Source organism: Cavia porcellus, unplaced genomic scaffold, assembly GCF_034190915.1.
Source record: "Cavia porcellus strain 051 isolate PalLab524CR breed Dunkin Hartley unplaced genomic scaffold, mCavPor4.1 scaffold_2, whole genome shotgun sequence".
Classification (NCBI taxonomy): Eukaryota; Metazoa; Chordata; class Mammalia; order Rodentia; family Caviidae; genus Cavia; species Cavia porcellus.
In genome coordinates this window covers 46,374,547-46,395,102 of record NW_026947485.1, presented here as the reverse complement: position 1 = coordinate 46,395,102, position 20,556 = coordinate 46,374,547, and the positions used below count along the sequence as shown (strand labels likewise).

At 35.3% G+C, this 20,556-nt stretch overlaps 1 protein-coding gene across 4 annotated transcripts in view; it reads right to left on the bottom strand.

Annotated features, from left to right (window-relative positions):
- The window catches only part of Fam3c (FAM3 metabolism regulating signaling molecule C), a 46,363-nt gene continuing 25,807 nt past the window's right edge, over positions 1-20,556 (bottom strand). For all 4 annotated transcript variants that reach the window (XM_063241581.1, XM_013158333.3, XM_003475039.5 and 1 more), the window contains 5 exons: positions 16,611-16,669; positions 15,393-15,443; positions 14,447-14,531; positions 6,621-6,747; positions 1-6,013 (listed from right to left, as the gene is read on the bottom strand). In XM_063241581.1, the coding sequence (XP_063097651.1) occupies positions 5,924-6,013; positions 6,621-6,747; positions 14,447-14,531; positions 15,393-15,443; positions 16,611-16,669 (412 nt within the window). In that variant the 3' untranslated portion in view covers positions 1-5,923. The remainder of the gene's footprint in view (positions 6,014-6,620; positions 6,748-14,446; positions 14,532-15,392; positions 15,444-16,610; positions 16,670-20,556) is intronic.

Here is a 20,556-nt window from a genome sequence, read left to right as displayed (position 1 = left end):
TCAAATGTAACTTTTTTATTTGCAGAGTGAAAGCATCTGATTTGCACATAACTGAAGGGCAGAAAATAGCCTTTCTAAGCCGAGGGACTCTCTTCACAGAGGCAAGCAGCCTTCCATTCTACATTTATTATTACCTAACACTCAGGGTCACCTCTATCAACCACAAGAAAGCATATCATTAGTTAATCTAATTACTTGATGAAGACTGATAAATCCTATATACCTCAAACTCTTTCCAAACCAGCCAAAGGTGTCAACAAACAAAATACAAATCAATGATTGTTTATTCTTAGTACATAATCTGCACTTTTCATTGTCTACTCATGCAATCCTTTATTTCAAACTCTCTTAACAACTAATTTTTGGTCTTCTCAAGTTCTAGAACAGACCAGGAATAGCATACGGTAATTCCATTTATGCAGCTATTCTCTGTATCTTCCAAAAATAATTTAAAAAATTACATCCATGTTTATAACAGCACAATTCGTAATAGCTAACTCAAGAGATACATGACACAGAATGTGTGGCATTTATACACAATAGAGTATGACTCTGCTATAAAGCAAGATAAACTTGAGTCATGTGCAGATAGATGTACCTAGAGACCATGTGAAATAAATCAGTTGTGTGAATCCTCTTATATAAGAAACTCAATATATATAAACACCAAAGATGGATAAAAGGAAATAGGGAGCTAGAGCTCCTGCAAATCAGAAGGGGCCCAAGACGTGGAAGGAGAGAGGGAAGGGATAGAGGATGAAAATATTGAAATGCTATGTATATATTTCAGCCCCCACACAGAATGTATTAATGACACTGCAGTGAGTCTCCAATGTCTTACAAGGTGTTTCGACACACAGTGAAAAGAAAGTGCAAAGGACAAAATGGCAATGCAAGAGGGACTTGGGATGACCAATTGTTCACAGGGCCACCACAGAAGGCCACCCACAACCTTGGTAGCAATCATATTCACACTGAGGCATGGCAAGGGGACTGTGGCTGAATGTGCTAGACAAGTGGCCAGGCAGGCAAAGTTTATAAAAGAGGGAAGAAAGCATTGTGGTGAAAGGAACAGACGAGTAACCTGCATGGGGGACAATTCCGGGAATTTCCTCTGGACTTACACAGGCCTCAGCGGAGATGTTCTCGTACCTTAGCCCCAGTCTCAAAGCCTGCCCCTTTCCAGTTCAGTGGCCCCCGGAGAAGAACAGTGCTGGCCAACGCCACCTGCTTGCTGTCATGAAGACATGTACACAGCCTCGGCCAGACTCCCTATTGAACCTAAAGACGATTTAGGGAAGTCACCTCTATATGGCCTGTGCTGCTTGCTACAAAGCACAAACACACTTAGGCCTGGGGGAGGGCGGCGTGGTGGTCCACCACAGACTGTAATAATTATAAGCTGCAAGTATGTACTAACAAGAAACAAAATTTAGAATAGCAAAATGGTAAAACTGAAGAAGGCATCAGAAGAAATCTTCCGTATCTCCTATTTAGTGGATACAGGGTAATTTCCTAAACTGAAAGATAAATCTCATTATCTGAGAAATTCTCTTTCACCAGCTTAAATTTTTCCTTTCCCTAAATACCTATTTCTTAAGCAACTACACATTAAAATTCATTAGTTGAATAAAGCAATCTCAGCACACCAGCTGAGACTGCACAATTCATATCAAGTTTTAGAGTGAACTTCTCACGTCTATACTGGCTTCCAAGTTACTAAAACTTGAAATGTAGGAGTAAGATTTACACGCCTTTACTCAGAGGAATGTATGTACAGGAAACAGCATTTTTCTTGAACAGGTATACTTCAAAATTGGCCATTTTATTCAGTGGTAGAGAAGGCTGAGATTGACATCTGGTCCCAGGATTTGTCACTGGTCACAGGATGTTTTTGCATCTCATCACACTACATTCAACAGTAGAAACACCATCACAGGTTAGCAGCACTGCAACATGATGTGCCATGGAAATGTGGCTTAAAGTCAAATGCATAAAATTCAAATCTCAGAAAGAAAAAAAAAAAAAAAACAAAAAAAACAAGCAAATAAAAAAAATCTCAAAACAAACAAACAAAAACCACCAAACAAAAAAAAACTTTCAAAATTCACATTGAAAAGATTCCTTTTTGTCCTGGACAAGAACTTTAAGGCTCTCTGGGCCGGAGTCAATGCTGGTATGCAAAGTGGGTACAACTTGTTTCCAGCCTCTCCCCCAAACTACTACTAGAGTAGAAGTTGGAGTGGATGCTCAGGTTATTAGGAGCTGGGATCAAGGTGTGTGCTCCTGTGAGGTACAACTGGTGGCTGCCACACAAAGGAGTTTTGAAAAGCCCCTGTCCCCTTGCTGAAGTCAAATACTTTCCCATTTTAAAGGTCAGACCAGCAAGTGGAACATTTGCAACACTACCTCCCTGGAGCTATGGTAGCTTAGATTCCTTGTATGATGTAAACTCTGGTTCTGGAGTAGAGCATGAGGTAACAGGTCTTATACAACAGTCAAGAGGGCTGGAGGTCAAGGTCAGCCTTTGGTGAGCAGCTCTTTACCTATGATCTCCTGGCTCAGGTTACTGAGTGGTTGCCTTCTAGCTAGGTACAGTGGAGCTGGAAAGCTAGAGGCGGACTCACCATTTCTTCATCTAAAATGTTATTAGCCTGCAAGAGGAATGAACAGTAACAGTAGCAATACTGATAGTTGATTTAATCAGTAGTTTTTGCCAGGCATTTTGCTTGGTACACTTAACTTCTACAATTAAACTTTTTCAGCATCTTCCTGAGGTCCTTCTGACCACTCACTCAAAGTGATTCCAAAACGTATCTGACCTTAAATTCACAGCACCCCCCACTGGGCTGGAAGCAGGTTTGGAGGATGGTGAGCCTCTTCCACCACTCATAACTCCCCAACTGCCTGCTGTTCTCTTGCCAGATTTGCCTGCTTGGCCCTTTTACTCTACTTGGCCCTTGATTTGACTACTGCTTCATGGAAGGGATTGCAACACAGAGCAAATCATGACAGGAACACCGAGGAACATGGCCATTAAACAGGTCAGAAGAAGGTGGCAATCAGAACCAAACAGAAATCGAACACTCATATCCCATCACTCTTGCTTTCTAAAGCAGTTCTAGGAAGTCCCCTTTTGTTTTTATGAAGTGTGGTTAAAAAAAAAAAAAAAAAAAAAATCAGCGAATGTAGCCACCAACTGCCATTCAACACAAAGGCAGCTCCTTCACAGCATGTTCTCAGCTACCTTACTCGCTGCTCTGGCCCTGTGAACTTCCCAAAGTCAAAATGACCATGAGGGAAACATTCTGAACTGACTGAGGACACAAGAGACAGAGCACCTGGGCACATGAAAGAGAGCTGCCAGAACTGCTTCAGAAAGTGGTAAGAACAGTTGAGAGAAGGTACCACTATCCTTCCTGTAATATTTTCAGTGCAGACATCCATATTTATTGGTCACGCCTGGTACATGCATTTATTGCTGTTCAGAAGAATGAAATAGATGAAGAAGTTGAATGGCAAATCTGCCTGATCAACAAGTACTTTTCCCTTTCTTATTCTAAAACCATTTTCACTTTAACAGCTTCACTAAACAGCACATTTCTTTCATTTAAAAGGGGCACAGTAATGAACCAAACAATGAAATTATATAATTTGGGGGCCAAATTATTTACAACTTATATAAACTTTTAAAGCATAAAGTAAAATACACAATAAATGAATTAAGCTTTCATTTATCAAAATTATAAAATAGTAACTGATTCACTTAAAAACAAATACAGAAGAAGCAATGGTTAATTTCACTTTAATAGGAATATGAAGACTAACTTAATTTTTCCCAAATATCATTTACTTTATAGTTCCTTTTACTATTTAACACTTTTGTAGTAGTACACTTATTCTACATATGCATCTGTGATTTCAAATATGTATCAAATATGTACAAGCCCTTAAACACCAGTTAAACTACTAAAATGTTGATGTTAAAGTTTTGGCTTTAATAAAGAGAAATTTCAACATCAAATGAGCAGTATTTCATTTATAATGCTGTTTATAGAGATCTGAAAATTAAATGTAAAATTATTGCTAAGTTGACACAAGCTATACAACACAGAATTTAGACAAAAACAGACTGTACCAAAGGAGTTATATAACCAATCTTTATCTTTTGACATGTTCTATAGCTGAATAACACCTTTTTACAATCTTAAAAATCAAAGATATGTCCTGCCATTTACACTCTTAAATTCTATACATGTTAAGATATATCTAGAGGATATTACTATGTTTACAACAATGCCTTAATGTTTTGCATGTTAAGCAGTACCATAAATGTTTGACGAATCCTTTAATGTCGTTTCAGTTATTATTACTTTGCCAAATACAGAAAAAATTGACAATGTAAAAAACCAATGTTTATTTTCATTATTAAAAAAAACGGCAACATTTATTTTACAATCCCTGGAACTGTGAAATAGCTGTTCTTTTAATTTACAGAATTTAGGGAAGTATTTTAAATGTCAAAATATACATGTTGCATGCTATTTAGTATATAAGCACCAAAAATCTAAAAAGTTTATAAAAATTGCTTAAACAAAAAGGTGCACTGACTTCTGAATTACATTCAGTTTGAGGAAAGAAACAGTACTCAAAAATTTATTAATATTTAAGAAACATCCAAGTAACTTCCAATTTACAGGAAAATAACAAATACTGCTTTGAGATTTATACAAGTCATCTAAAATTATTTAGATTCACATTTAAGTACTGCTTTACACTGTGAAAGACAAATTTATTATCAAACACGTTTATGCTCCAGTGTAAGGTAGTGCATACGCAACATTAAATGCCCTAAAACCATTAAAATTGATCATCTGAAACTAAGGGAAAGGGCTATCTATATTTTTATGTAGAATTGGGAATAAAATCATTTTGGGTCAAATAAAAATTATTTTTAAAGTATCATCGGTTTACTCAGTAATTAGGACTTTTATAAGTATGGTATGCCATTATAGCTTTGGGCAGTTATTACCATTATGAGGTCAGATGAAGTACACACGGAATTTCTTGGTTTCCAAATTATAATTATTATACTAAGACATGCCTTGTTTCCAATCACTTGGCCAACTGGTCAATGCTGATAAGAAATAAGGGAAAACATATGCTTGTATTGCTTTAAGTATATTGCCTTGGCTGGCCTGCACGACCTACTTAGGTTGAGGAGGGGCCTGGCCTGGTTCTACAGTTGTGTGAAGTTACCATCTCGTTTCACTCTATATTCACACTGCTAACACAAAATCCAGAGAATTGTTGTGAATGTCACCTGCATTTATATACTTTTCACTGTGTGCATTAAAAAATGAATTTGTTGTGCTTTTTACAAATCTGAGACTTGTGTATCAAATATTTTATTTCTTGTTTTTTTGGAAAGGAAAAATAAACACTAAGAAAAGAGGTACATAAGGAGAATCAAGAGTGTAAGGTAATATTACACATACAGCTAGTCAAATCTCTCTTTAATTTAAAAGATACTGTAATCACAAGGCCAGATATATGTCACTCTATATAAGCAAAATCTCGTTCCTGAAAGTCATGATACATTTTCACAACAACCATATATATATATCAATATTTTCACAATCTCTTTAGTTACCCACTCAGTACACTTTTAGTATTATAGTAGGTTCCCATTGCAGTCTAAACACTGTACTCTTAGGCAAATGTTCTTAAAAAGGGTTCAGTGATTTGCTCACAGTGAGGACTATTTACAAAGATAGCTATTTACGTTAGCAATAAATAATCCTGATATCAAAAGAGAATGTTCATGCACACACCGAGATGGCTGCATGCTATTAAAATATTTACATGTAGCTGCTTCTTTATAGCTCTCCCATTAACAGTGAAAGTGTGCTTCCTTCAGTCTTCAGTCTAGCTTCTGGGGGATGCATCCTTCCATTTCTACAACTTCAGGCCATCCTTCATATTTGTTTGTGTCCTTATTGTTCTTTATGTGCTATCGGAACACAATAATAGTATAATGTTTAGAAAACCTTTGGAACCTGCTGATTTGAACTACCGTATTTTATGTGTTTGCATTTTAGTAAACTCATATCAGCAATGAAATCATAGGAATGGCTGCTCAAGATATAAATGTGTGACCCTTGGGACCTGGCACATACATGCAGGTCTTCAAAAATAGTTAAAAAGAACAAAATATTGCACATGTTTTTAAAAAGATCATTTGTTAAGACAAAAAGTAAAGCTTATATTCTATTAAAGTCTAAAGTATTTCCAAAGTTAAGTGAGTCTCATATCTAAAAGCCACATATCTTGTTATCTAAAACCCTTGATAACTGATGTTTTCTAAAAGGCTAAAAAGTAACTCTATTTCAACAGTGTCAAAAAAAATACCCATCCAGAGTTTCAAGTTTATTTTTTTAATTTTAAAACTTAAAAAGTATCATGGCTGTTTCAAATAACTGATTACCAAGAATCTAAGAAAAGCATCTGAACATATTATTTAGTACCTGTTTCATCTAATTTTCAAGTAGCTGGGACAGGAATATGTAACAGAAGCTCTGGCAATGTATTTGTCCATTAGTTATGAATATCAGACTAACCTGTTCAAAAGGGCTTTTTGTCTTAATGCCCTTCCCGCCACAGAAGACCCAGTTGTCTCTAAAACCAAGGTTAGTAATAGACGTGCTCCCCAATTCAGCAATAAGCCTCCGTGCTTCATCGTTCAGTCTTAAAAAGAAAAAGGATGAGGTACTACAGGTTATTTAACATTGAATCACCTTGGATATTTAACAAACATGAAGTCAAAATATCACCTAAGATTCTTAACAAACATGCCTTAAACATGAGAACATAAAAAAAAAGATGACTTTTTTTCACAGAATTAATACTTTTACTTGAATTCTTTAGTTAAAAAAAGGCATGGAAGATTAGCAGTTAATTTTATTCTTAGCCTACTAAGAAATATCTTTTCGATGTCTGTATTTCACACAATAGTTTGCTTTCATTGAATTATTTTAATTACTTATTGATATTAATGTAAGGCATACAACTGTCTGTAGAAGCTCAGCCAAGCTATCCAAAGCCTTCAGCAACAAATACCTTCAAAAAATTAATGATCACTTAGAATCTCCATGAAATCCTCTGCAAATTATGTGCAAATGGAATAAAGGTAAATACTGATAGAAATCAGAGTACTTCTGGCACTACCTGTTTTGTTTAAATTCTGAATATAGTCATAAAAATTAATTTGCTATTTAATAAAAATGAAAAATATTATCACCTAGCAGCTAAATATTTAAAAGGGGAGGGCAGTGACAAAAAGACATGTGGCCAATTATTAATTTAAATTACTATTAAATTTTTTGTATGGTTTTTAATTCTAATATTGGATGTTCCCTAAGAGGGAAAGAAACTCAGTAAATAAATGCTAGCTGTGCAGGGGGGAAAAAGGCAAGAAGCAGCTAAGGGCAACCTGGATATGTTCTCTGACATAAAGTCCTCCAGAATATTACCTACAGAGCAACAGCTCTTCCAGGTCAGATAGGTCTGTTCTGCTAAAACCTGCATTTGCATTTGGAAACGGCGGGAAGTGAAGAGGGTACTTATTTCACGTCTCAGTGTTCTTTCACATAACCCATGCTCTTATCTGTTAAGTCCTGCAGGATCTTAATGAAAAAACATTGGTACAACATTCAACTAACATAAAAGGTATATGGGATACTCTTTTTTCAAGCTTTATGAAAGAACCAAATATTCAAATTTCACAATTTATGCCAACCATATCCATGGGGCAACAGAGTGGCTTTGACCACAGTTTAGGCACTACTGTCTACCTGGAGAAATTACACTGCAGTCATGAAGCAAAGTGATAGATCTGGAATATTTTTAGCTGTTCAAACTCCCTTCTACATGAAGTGATTTATTATAATCAAGTGAATGAAAACAGAGGGAAATGTCTCTGGTGCAAAAAGAATCTATCATCTTACTCTCTGTGGAATCTGAGACCCTCACATGAACTGGATGAATATATGCTTCTTACTTTCTCCCCAAAGTTTCTCTACAGGTTTATTTCCTATAATCATCATTGTAAGAATTAGCTGTCACTTTGTTCCACTGACAGGTAAATTTTGTTCTGAAGAGAAACTCTCTGAAAGTACAATATTGCCTGAACCCGATTTTCTTATTTCCAAGTAATGTTGGAACGCTGTGGATCTGGAAGAATTGTTTAATTCTTTCCACATACTTTATGTAAAGCATTCTACTGTGTAGCTGCTGAGAACTCTTCACTTACAGTAACACTAATACTTGAGTTTTGCTGTCTTAACAAGTATAAACAGTATTAAAATGCAGGGTGGACAGTAGATTTATTGAGTACCTACATGGTTGCTTCCTACAGAAAGTGTTAGGGATCGATTCGTATGTACATCTCAGAAAGACTGCAAAATGCCAACTCACAGGCCTTCTTGGTTGTCAAGAAACAGTTAAAATAATGGCTGGTAAATCCATCAATGACAAAGGACTACTTTTTACCCAAATCTGCTCCCAAAGTAGATGTTTACCCAAATGCAAGTCTGGTCCCCGTAGATAAGGAAAATCTTTTTATCACAGAATTTGCATCAACTAAAAATACATGGAAGGGCAGTCTGTTATGGTTATTTCTGTACTTTTCAATTTCAGAAGCAATCACTGTGGTCTATATGAATAAACCAAGCCAATTTCACCTGAGATTTAGAGGAAACCTAAAGATTTAGCTTTACACTTTGATTCCCCTTACTTTTCCATGAGAACATCCTAAAGTCCTGTGTAGAAAAGCATTAACATAGCAGGCCCAAGCTGTGCATCCTTGGGAAGACCCACTAGCACAATTGGCCTTGGCTGGCATCTGGACAACTGGATGGGAGTAGGGTAGAACCAGCCTTTCTACAACTGATGAGGATGGTTGCTGAATCACACTGGTGCATAAATCACACTGCTGAGCACACACCAGCTTTCTGTCTGGGTAGCTGCAATTTTGTGAAGGGCTGGTTACAGGGTGCCTACGTGACCAACTCCCAATAAAAATCTCAAACAGAGTGTCTAATAAGTTTCTCAAGTAGCTTCTCAACATTTCATGTGTTGTCAAAATTTGTTGCTAAAAAACTTAAGCAAGTCCTGTCTGATCCTTGAAAACCTGGGACTGTTTCCTTCTAGACCACTGAAGGTGAACCTTTTTTAAAATGTACGGGAGTATCATGAGTTAGTTACATGTTTTATATTTCCCTCCTTCTGATAGTTTTAACTGAATGAGTTAAAAAAATTACATTGCCTGATTTAGTGAAGAGTTTTACTAAAAATGAATATATAATAAATCTGTGACAAGCCAGACAGAGTCAAATACAGGGATTATAATTTCTTACAAACTATTCTAATGGTATACAAAGGAAATATGAAGTAGAAACAGGAAGTGGGGAATGGAAAGGGAGTCTCTGGGTAACTGCTTGAGTCTGCTCCCATGAGATCCCAAGTCACATGATCAAGCCACACCTATACCTCTTTATCAAAGCAGAGAGAGCAATAAAAGAGAACTGATGTTCTGGGCTCAATTGTGATCAGTAGGAAACAATTAGTTGGAAAGAAGTATCAGAAACTGGATGAAAACCACCTACCTCAGTAGTTGGTACAATAAGAAATACTAACCATAAGTGGCTTTCAAGCCAGACTTGAAAAAACACATATCAGAAAGTGAAAATTCTTATAAAGGGATAAGACTCTCAAACCTAAGAACACCAATAATTTTCACTAGTTAACTGTTAACAATCCCAGAAAAGAGGCAAGATAGTTTCTAAGCTAGTACTACTACTGGAGGATATTACAATTGTCTCAAAGTTAAAAAAGAAAGCTTTTACAGATAAAAGACAGGGCCAGGGATTTAGCTCAGCAACATAAGTGCCTGCCTAGTAAGCACAAGGTCATGAGTTCGATCCCCAATACAAAAAAAAAAAAAAAAAAAAATACACTGAGGGATAAACATACCCCAAATGTTACTAGTAACAAAGTTTTTAATACTCCTATGAGGAAGATCTATAATGCTTAAAATCATGGGATGCATAAAACTATTATAGAACTTTTGCTACTAAGTGTCAGTAATGAAGGGACACACTTTCACAAGAAAAATGACATATGTAGACTACTGACAGACTAAAACATGAATGTCCATAGAGACAAGTATTCTTTGAGCAACATAAAAATGGAATAGCAGCTCCAGAACATCCATGTAAGTGCTCTAAAGTGAATCTAAGCCTCCAGATCCACAAACATCACACACTTAGATTCTAGAGGAACCTATTAATGTAATCTTCAAGCCAGTGTCAAAGTTATCTCAGAAAATGAAAATATTAAGACAGTTACTTCGGGGCTGAGGATTTAGCTCAGCGGCATAAGCGCCTAACTTGCAAGCAGGCAGTTGTGAGTTCAATCCCCGGTACCGATAAAAAGCAAGAAGACAAAAAAAAAAAAAAAAAGACAGTTACTTCAAGAAGGCAAGGAAAATTTTAAAATCAGTGGTCCGATTGAACTAATTCTAATTCTTACTGAAATTTTAGGCTGGCAGACAACAAAGTCATATGTGAGTATTAAAATAAAAGGAAAGAAACAAGGAGCAGTGTTAAACAGTGAGAAAAAGAAAACCAATCAATGACATCTCAGCTATTTTAGCTATGTGTCAGTAGATCAGGGTATTATAATTAGCATGGTCCATGAATCTTAAGTGAGCATCTGATAGTCTTGGAAAACAGTCTCGATGAATAAAATAATAAAATTACAGCTGGATGCTAAGGTTACTGGGGTACACTGGCAGTAGTTTGGAAAGTAATTTCTGCAGTTGATTAACAGATGAACCCCTTGGAGGAAGTGGCCTCTAGCAGAGTGGCACATTGCCGGTGGTAAACATTTGTATCAAGAACTTATATTTAAAAAACGATTTTGGAGAAAGTACAAAGCCTGGATCACGGAAGCCTTGTAGGGCAAACGTCAGGATCAAGACCAAGTAGGCACAAATCAGCCAAATTAAATTCAACAAGAATAAATGAATATAAAGTCCTTCATTTAAATTAAACAAAATCATGTTCTAAATGGGGAGAAAGACCTGACTTGGCAGTGGTTAAAAAAATAAAAACTAAATAATTTTTTTAAAGTCTGAGATCAAATGAAAAGATCTGAGAATTCAACTTGACCAAAAACTTGTGAGCCAAAAATGGGATATGACTGTTTAAAGAAAACTAATATAATACCAGTCTGCATGAATATTCAAAGAAATGTAATCTCTAAAACATGGCAAGCTAGCATCTCCACTGTACACTGTACTGGCCAGACCACATCTGGAACAGTGTTTAATTTGGGGCTCTTATTTTAAAAGAGACAGTAATCAACTAAAGAATGTCCAAGAAATATAGCCAAGAGAGTAAAACAAACTAGAAATTAACACAATAAAAGGTTGAAAGAGCCATTCATGTTGTGCCTGGAAAAGAGAAAACTAAAAGGAAATGCCGATTTGTTTTAAATCCTTCAAGAAGCAAATGACTTGGAGAACGATTTGCTGTTTTGTTGTTCTGTATACCCAAGATAATGACTCTCAAGCAGAACTGAGAAGAAAGCTATCCTAAAAGTATAACATTTCTTTATGAGTTAGTTTGTTTTAGAGACACAGCATCTTCAGCAGGTGAGGGCTGTATATACACATTCATTCGTATTCCAACAGAACCTCCAGGCTGGGATCTTGGCTCAGATGGCTTTTAAGGTCCCTGCTCAATCCAAGGAATCAACACTAAAACCCTTCACTTAGGCTACAATTTACTGAAATATCAGTAGATTAAGGAGAACAGTTCTGAGTCCTATCAGGCATATTATGGTGAAGAAAGGTTGGATGTGTCTAGTCAGAAAATGGGAGCTTTTTTAAAGCCTCCAACGATACATATAATACTGCATTTTCTCTGATGAAGCAAACGGTAAGTTACTTGTTTTTTGATAAAATACTTAATTACATTCTGCTTGGTTCTATTGAGCAACATGGAGATGACTAAATTTGCCATTACTATATTAAAATTCCACTTACAGATTTAACGTACCTTTACAGAACCAAATAAAATGCACAGTGCCAAAGAAATTACTTTAGTCTAGGCTCATTCATAAAATGGCCATGTTTTCTTGATATACACTTCCTATACACTAAATATTTTCATAAAAACCTGTAAATAAATATGCCATATTCCTGTGTGGGTCTTATAGAGAAGCCTTTTCAATTAAAATCTAAGATTTTTATTATTCTTGAAAAAATAAAGAAAATTAGGAGAAATTTTAAAAAGACAAGTAACAAAAGAAGGGGTTAGCCTATTGGAATGGTATGAAGTACATTTAATTTTATAACACAGTTATAAAATAATTTAAATACTGTCTTTGGGAACAGAAGTAAATAGATTAATGGAACATAAATTTCTAAAATATAATCAGATCAACATAAGAACCTGGTAAAAGCATTGTAAGTCTCAGAGAAATTACACATGTATTTTTAAAATTGTAGGATTACTGTGAAATTACTGCAATAAAAATCTAATTTGGATATAAAAAACACAAGTAAAAGAAAAAAAAAATCCACAAATTCTACAATGTCCAGTCTTCTAAAAGTCAGAAAGCACCATAAATTAACAAAATTAAAAGTGAATTATGCATCAAAAATACATTTTAAAAAAATAAATGGTTAATATTATAATACCTAAATGCTCTTACAAATTGGTATGGACCAATGTGAATGGTCAACCATGACTTATTAAAGAGTACCAAAACACTTCATCTCTCAAACAAAAGAAGTCATGTTTTTCAAAGGTAAGATACTTTTTCAAAACTTAGCACTAAATACGATAGTATATGTCTGTAATTCCAACTACTGCAGAGGCTAAAGCTAAATGATCTCAGTTCGAGGCCTACCTGGAAAATTCAGTGAGACCCTGTTTCAAAATAAAAAAAAAAATTTAAAGGAAGGGGGACCATGGTTTGTTACATATGTAGTTCAAGGACAGAGTACTTGTCTGGCATGCAAGAGCCCTTAGGTTAAATCCCCAGCACTGCAAAAACGGAAACAAAAACAAAAACAAAAAATCACCCAAACTTTTAGAATTGAAACTTTAAAAAAATTGGTGTCCACAAACTTCTCAGAAAAATACACGGTTTGCACAACTTTTTAAAGCACTGCTCTTTAAGTGTGCACATTTTTAAATTCACCAATCTCACTTCAAAATGTTTATCTCAGAATACAAACACAGATGATTCAAAAATGTTCAGAGAACTCATTTTGCCAAGTATAAAACATTGGAAATGGTCTACAGTTATTGTAAGTAAAAAGATTATAAATGATGACATGTTTAAAAAATAGGCTAGGCCGACATGAACAATTTTCTGTTATGAAGAATATTCAGTATGGGAAATAGTCACCACAATTGTGGAAAGTAAGCTACAAATACCACCATTCTAAATATTTAGCAAGAAGAAAATATGTGCACTAAGTCATCTGGAATGGAAACTAAAGTATTATCAGTGGTCATTCCTGTATGATGAAATGAACTGCAACTTGTTTTCTTCTTTGTGCTCTTCCATGTTTTCCAAAGTTTTATGACACATACAGTTTCAAGAAAAAATTACGTGTCTACCATCTACTAAAGTTTGCAACCAACAGTATCACTAGTATATTTTTAACCATTAATTCCAGTGTAGAAATACACTCTAAGGCTATAAGCAAAAGTGCAAAAAGAAAAAAAGGATCATGTTGAGGATGTTTATCACAATGTTATGTATAAGACGAAACATCTGGCAGTAGGAAATTTTTAAATACAGGTTAGCCAGTGTGATGAACTGCTAGAAAGGCTTGAACACCGGTACCGAAGAATGTCAGGGGAAACACAATTTAAGGTTTTTAAATAGAATATAAAACAAAGTATGAAGAAATTTATGGACAATGCGATTCTAATTTTATGACTATATATGCATGATAAATGTTTACATAGGAAGAAAAGCAGGATGTAGACTTTAAGAATGCTGGTCACAGCTGGGTCTGGGGCCCACAGCTATACTTCTGGCTATCAGACAGCTAAGGCAGGACTACAAAGCTGGAGGCCAGCCTGGACAACTTCATGAGAGTGTTTCAAAATAAAATTAAAAGAAAAGAAAGAAAAGGGCTAAGAAGGTAGCTCAGCATTCCATCGGTTCAATTTTCAATTCTTACAAATTTAAGAAATATTATGTAAGTGGAATTGTTTGCAAAAAAAAAAAAAAATGTTGACAGTGTTTATCTGATAGTTGCAATTGGTCTACTTAACAAATATTTTTCAATGAAAACATGTTGCTTTTATGATTATAAATTATAGCTACAAGAGTTGAACAAACTTTGATGTTTACATACTTGGTTGCCCCATCATCATACGTTCCCATTAAGACTATTGTTCCATCCTGTATGTTCTTCAAAAACTCAATAAAAGGTGCCACATCTGAAAAAGAAGAGTTGGTTTGTTTTAAATGAACAGCCATCATAATCATTTTTTTTTTTTTTTTATTGGTACCGGGGATAGAACCCACAACTGCACGCCTGCAAGGCAGGCACTTATGCTGTTGAGCTAAATCCCCAACCCCATCATAATCATTTCTGAATATGAAATATGAAAAGCAGTGATTTCTAGTGAAAAGTCCTTTCCACTCCTTGAATAATTCCAAACACAGAAGGGAAAAAAATTTGTGGATGGTCCAAGAACACAGAATTAGAAAATTCTATTTTATTTTAATAGTTTGCTATACTGTAGTCAGAGAACAGAACTAGAATAAATTATAGGATTACTATTTTCTAAAACGAGACATTTTATCTTGTCTATCTAAAGCTCCTTATGCTTTACTCTTGAAACTGCAAAATCACATGTAAGCACAAATCAATTCAGACAGTATTTACACTGGCTATTTCAGTCTTCAAATTATTCTTTTTAAGCTCAGACAGAAACCTAAAGAAGCCTACGGCTCTGAAATAGTTGTCCTATATAAGAAAGGACTCAGATGTCTTAAAATCTCTACTTTTGGGCTGGGGCTCAAGAATGCAAGCATCTGCCTGGCAAGTGCAAGATACTGGGTTCGATTCCCAGTATCCAAAACAAAAAATTAAATAAAACTTTTACTTTCATATTATTATGCTCAATGACCCACCACAAACAAACTGTATACAGTATGGCTGCTCACATAAATATAGCTGGACATTTAGTGCAAGGAAATAAAATGAACACCAAATGATACCATTACTCGCATTATACTATTTTGATGTGATTAAGTCAGTGCCAACAGAAGAGTTAGAAATTATTCACACGTACCTCCTCCCCACATGTCAAAATATTTAGTGTCTAATACTTCTCCCGTTTTGCCTGAAAAACATTGAATTCAGTCAAACTATGCAAATGAAATACACCATACACTGCAGAAGGCAAATGGTTTTATTCAATGACTGGTGTGCATTCATTACTACTGAGAATTTAAAAATGGAATTACATGCATTAGAAACATACTTCTAAACCATAATTTCTAGATAAGGCTTTCTCATCAATCTTTTACAGAGTGGCAAACAGAAGCTCATTACTGAGGGAAGATCATTTCAATTCAAAGTTAGATATAGTTTATCCTTATGTGTTACTATATTCCTTAGGAATTACCAACAACTGTACAAGTTGACAGCAAACAAATTTCTACTTGAATCAGATACCATGCTTTTTAAAAAAATGTACTGAACTAAAAATTTGCATACTGCACTATTTACAAACTTAAAATGTAGGACTAAATAGAATTCAGCACATTGAACCAGATACTACTTTCTAAAGATATTTTTAAAATTTACATTTACTTATCATTGAAAATAGGTTAAAGAGATACTGAATGCTTTACTTAAAAAAAAAAAAAATGAAACAACCAGAAAGGCAAAAATTTCTCAACTAGGAAAGAAATAAAAACTATTTTTCTACAAGGTGAATGGGATAAGGCAGCGGGTGGTTTCTAACCATGCTACATGAGGATAAGATATTTACACCAGAACAAAGCGCATCAATGTGCAGTCTGCCCACACTCTGTGAGTTAGCGTTTAGATTTAATTTTCAAGGTTTTTTAAGATCCAGTGAATTTATTTATAAGAATAAACTTCTGAAAATATGAACAACACTGAAAAATGAGAACATTTCTTACTCTTTGTTCCTCCCTTTGTCTATCACAGTCAATAATCCTGTTACCTTACATACCCTCATTCTACTTATCTCAATATGCTACAGTTCCCAAATGTACAGCAAGATGCCAACAATTTAACATTAGACTGCTCTTATCCTAACAATCTCCATAGGAAGCTTTCCACACAGAGCTGGGGTACTTCTGCGAAAATATGCTATACATTGTTAGGGACCGAGTTTCCATCTGGTGGTTTAAGGGACAGGTTTTAGTGTAAAATGTGGCATTTTTCTAACCTGATCCCTGGAGGCAAGTGTACATTTTACTTTGGGACACAAGACTATTCACTGTTTACATTCACAGGTAACAGTAACTATTCTCACCATTAGCCAAGGCAACATTGATCCCTCTTCCAACATTATTTTTAACACCGCTCATCAACCTAAAGGGGAAAAAGTCAAGACAAATTTATTACAATTAGTTTTGGCACATAAACATTTATCATAGAAATAAAGTCATTAAAAAGAATATTATATACACAATTATTCAGCACTGCAGAGACATAAAGAGGCCTCTATAAATTAGAGAAGACACTGCAATATTGAGTAATTTTAAAGGAATCCTTAAATAATACTCCACAAATAAAATATGTATTAAAAAGTTTAGGGCTGAAATACTAGACTATTTCTTGCTGATCTGTATCACACTATAAAATACCATATTGGAAATCCCTGAAGCATGTGGAAATTAAACAGACATTCTTCACCATTCTCAAGGGGGTAAGCAACACATGATCCTGTCACCCACTCTCCACAGTATCAGTGTAACAGGATGGAGTGAGTGGATATGCTACCCAGATCCTTATGATACGAAGGCAAGAGAAGTGAGGACATACTCTTTCATGAACGTTTCACAGAACTGTGAACATTCTCCTAGTGTTTATCAATGTGAAACTTCCCTACATTCAGAAAGCATACTGTACTCGTCTCATTGTGGTGTCTAACCACAGTCATGCATATAGTCTGCCTGAGACAATCAGCATCCAATGGCAGCTCCCGGCCAAGTAAAAACAATGATACTGTAAAAGAGGGCACAGTGAAACATGTGCTTGTGATTAGTTTGTTCAGTTAGAATTATTAAACTAAAATTGTAGGTACTTTTAATTTTAAAAATTCAAAGCATTAGTGAAATTCCCAGAAGTGTGTTAAATGCTTAACAACTAGTTTAAGGTTAATAGAGGGGTCGGCAAGCAGGTGAGTGAATATGCACATATACACAGGACACATAACAGAGTTTACTGGCATAAATGATGTGTCACATACACTTCCACAAGTAAAATCTATAATGCTTTATTATAAATTTCATTCATTTATAAATCAGTGCGTTTCTAACATAAATGTTCGATGACACCATCATTTATTTACCTTAGAGTAACAAAAAACTAAAATGAAGATTTGTTGAAAGCAATGTTTTCAAATACTGAAAAAAAAACTATTTCAAATTTTCTACTCTCCAGTCCATCAGCCTCACACAAGACAGACTTTTAATTTGCATTAGTACCATTTTCCCTTTCTTCAAGCCTATACCTTGAGTCTGAAAATTTTCTGTAGAGTAAGATCAATAACTACAAAGGCTATCCAAAGAGATGCACTCAAAAGCACTATAAATATGTTAAGACAAAATTTTAAATGTTTATGAAATTTGAGGAACACAATAAAATGGAAACAGAATACAGAAAATGGCAAACTTAAGTCCTCACACATCAATAACTATTGTAAGTATAAATAGTTTAAATATATCAAAAAAGATATAAATTAACCTAATGGGTAAAAAAAATGGACCTAATTACATGTTGTCTATAAGAAACTTACTTTAAATAAAATGATATTGAAAGTAGATATATTATCCAAAAAAAATCAATGCTTAGAACTCAATCACAACTTAAAAACAGAAAAAGAATACCTATTTCGCCAAAGATATAAAAATAGCCAAGAGCACAAGTGGAAATAGATCAAATGTCTTACCAACTAACTGATGAACAGGAAAACCAAATGCTACCCATCTGTTACGGCACCCATCTTGTGGCAGGCTTCCCTCCACAACCTCAGCAGTGGGGCTTTTTCAGAGGTGGCTGAATCTACACTGTGTGACTCTAGAACTGATTTGTGGTGCAATGCTGGATCGGGGCACTAGGGTTAAGAGTGTGAGTGCTACCTGCCCTGCACACCCTGTTAAGATATAAGGGTTAGAAGAGCAGTGGTCGTCTCTTGTTGCTTTGCCATTTTCTGCCTATGAACTGTTTCCCCTCCGTGATACCGGTCTCCCATGCCACCCTGCTCTAGAGCCAGCTGATTATGGACTGAAACCTCTACAAAATCTAAGCTTCTTCTCTTCTTTGGCATTGGGTATGTTGTTTCAGCAATGAGAGAAAAATAACTAAAATATCATTCATACAAAGGAATGTTATCTAGATATAAAAGGAATGAAGTATCGATTAGGCAACAACATAGATAAAACTCGAAACCACTGTGCTAAGTGAGGAAACCAATCACAAAGAACTACATGTAATTCCATTTGTGCAAAATATCTAAAATAAGCAAATCTATATAGGCAGAAAGTAAACTAACAGCTATTGATGGCTTTGAGGTAGATGTAGTATAGGAGGACAAAAACTAAAAAGCAGTTTCTTTCAAGGAATTAAAATATCTCTACCTTGATTGTGGCAGAGGTTGCATAAACCTGTGAATTCTAAAAAGTACTGATTATATATTTTATAGGAATGGAGTGTATGGTACTTGAATCACATCTCAAAGCTGTTTAAATGAAATAACTAGCCTTGAGCACACATCTAAGAAAGGTCAGGTTATATTACAAGTGTTGGCTCTGCTGTACCAGAGGGGAATTTCAAAACACATTAATATATTTCAGAAATATACTACATAAGTAAACTCTACCATTCATATTAAGCATCAGTAGCTATAATCAATTCTTGTTGGTTTAGTAATTAAATCCAGAGGCTTTTCCACCTCTGAGTATGCTGTTATGTTTAATAAACACAAATCCATCATAAAGCAAAGAAATGAAGAAGCACAATGACACAGGACTCCCACAAGAGGGCAGCAACTTATAAATTTTTAAAAAAGGAATTCACAAGAAAACTTGTAATCGAAAACAAAACAAAACAACACAAACCCACTTATGAACACGACGGTCTCCACTTCCACATCTCACATCTCCAAGCAAAAGCCTAAAGGACATGGTTACATATAGACACATAATCTAATACAGTTTCTATAAGATACAATCAAATTATACAATGAATGTTTAAATTTTAAAAATTACAGCAAAAACTACATCACCATTGATCTTCATCACACTCCTCTGCCTCTGTTAATCCCATAATTCTTACATTTTCTTAAGCAGTTCAGGAAGTCTTCTTTGGATCTTTACAAGATGTCATAGCAATAGACAAACCAACAAAAACTCTTCAAAAAACATGAATGCATGATGCTGCTGAATGCCACACAATCTAAAGATAGGCTTGGAAAATATTATGGTGTGTCTTCATCCACCAATTTGGCACCATGTGACTTCCACCTCCTCTACAAAGTCAAAGTGACCACAAAAACTGAACATTTTGAATTGATCTAGGATATCTAGGCAGCTACAACAGTGCAATTAAAGACAATCATGAAAGAGGAGTCGTAGGACCACTGCATAAATTGCTAAGAATGATGGAATAAATGTATTTAAAGTGAGAGGGAATATTCTGAAGGAGTATGACAGCAGTAGATTTCTTACTAAAATAAATGTTTAAAAATATATATTCACTGTACATTTTGATCACACTATAGTTATTAGGTCTTGATATGTGTGATTTTCAGAAGTTTAACTAAGAGACTCAGCAGGGAGTCAGGGTTCTTACTTTGTAAATATCCTCATCCTTTGCAAGAGGAGGCAAGGAGATTCTGTGAGTGCTACACAGGCCCTGAAGTGGGCATGGGGTGGGGGGGTGGGGTAGCCTGTGTACAATATAAATGAAGAAAGGAGGCTTGGCTGGCTGCTGTCTTGAAGTATTGCCCCTGTGACACGCCACCCTGCACTGAAGCCAGCGGATTATGGACTGAAACCTCCACAAACTGTAAACTAAAAAACCTTTCTTCCCTTCATTTGAAGTTCTGGGTATTTTGTCCCAGCAATGAGAGAAAAGTAACCAAGTTTGTCTTAAAACATTAAGGCCAGGGTTGGCCAACTATAGCTCCCACGTCAAATGCATTCAGCCTCCCCCACCTTTTCTTCTTTTCTTTTTTTCTTATTTGATTTACCACT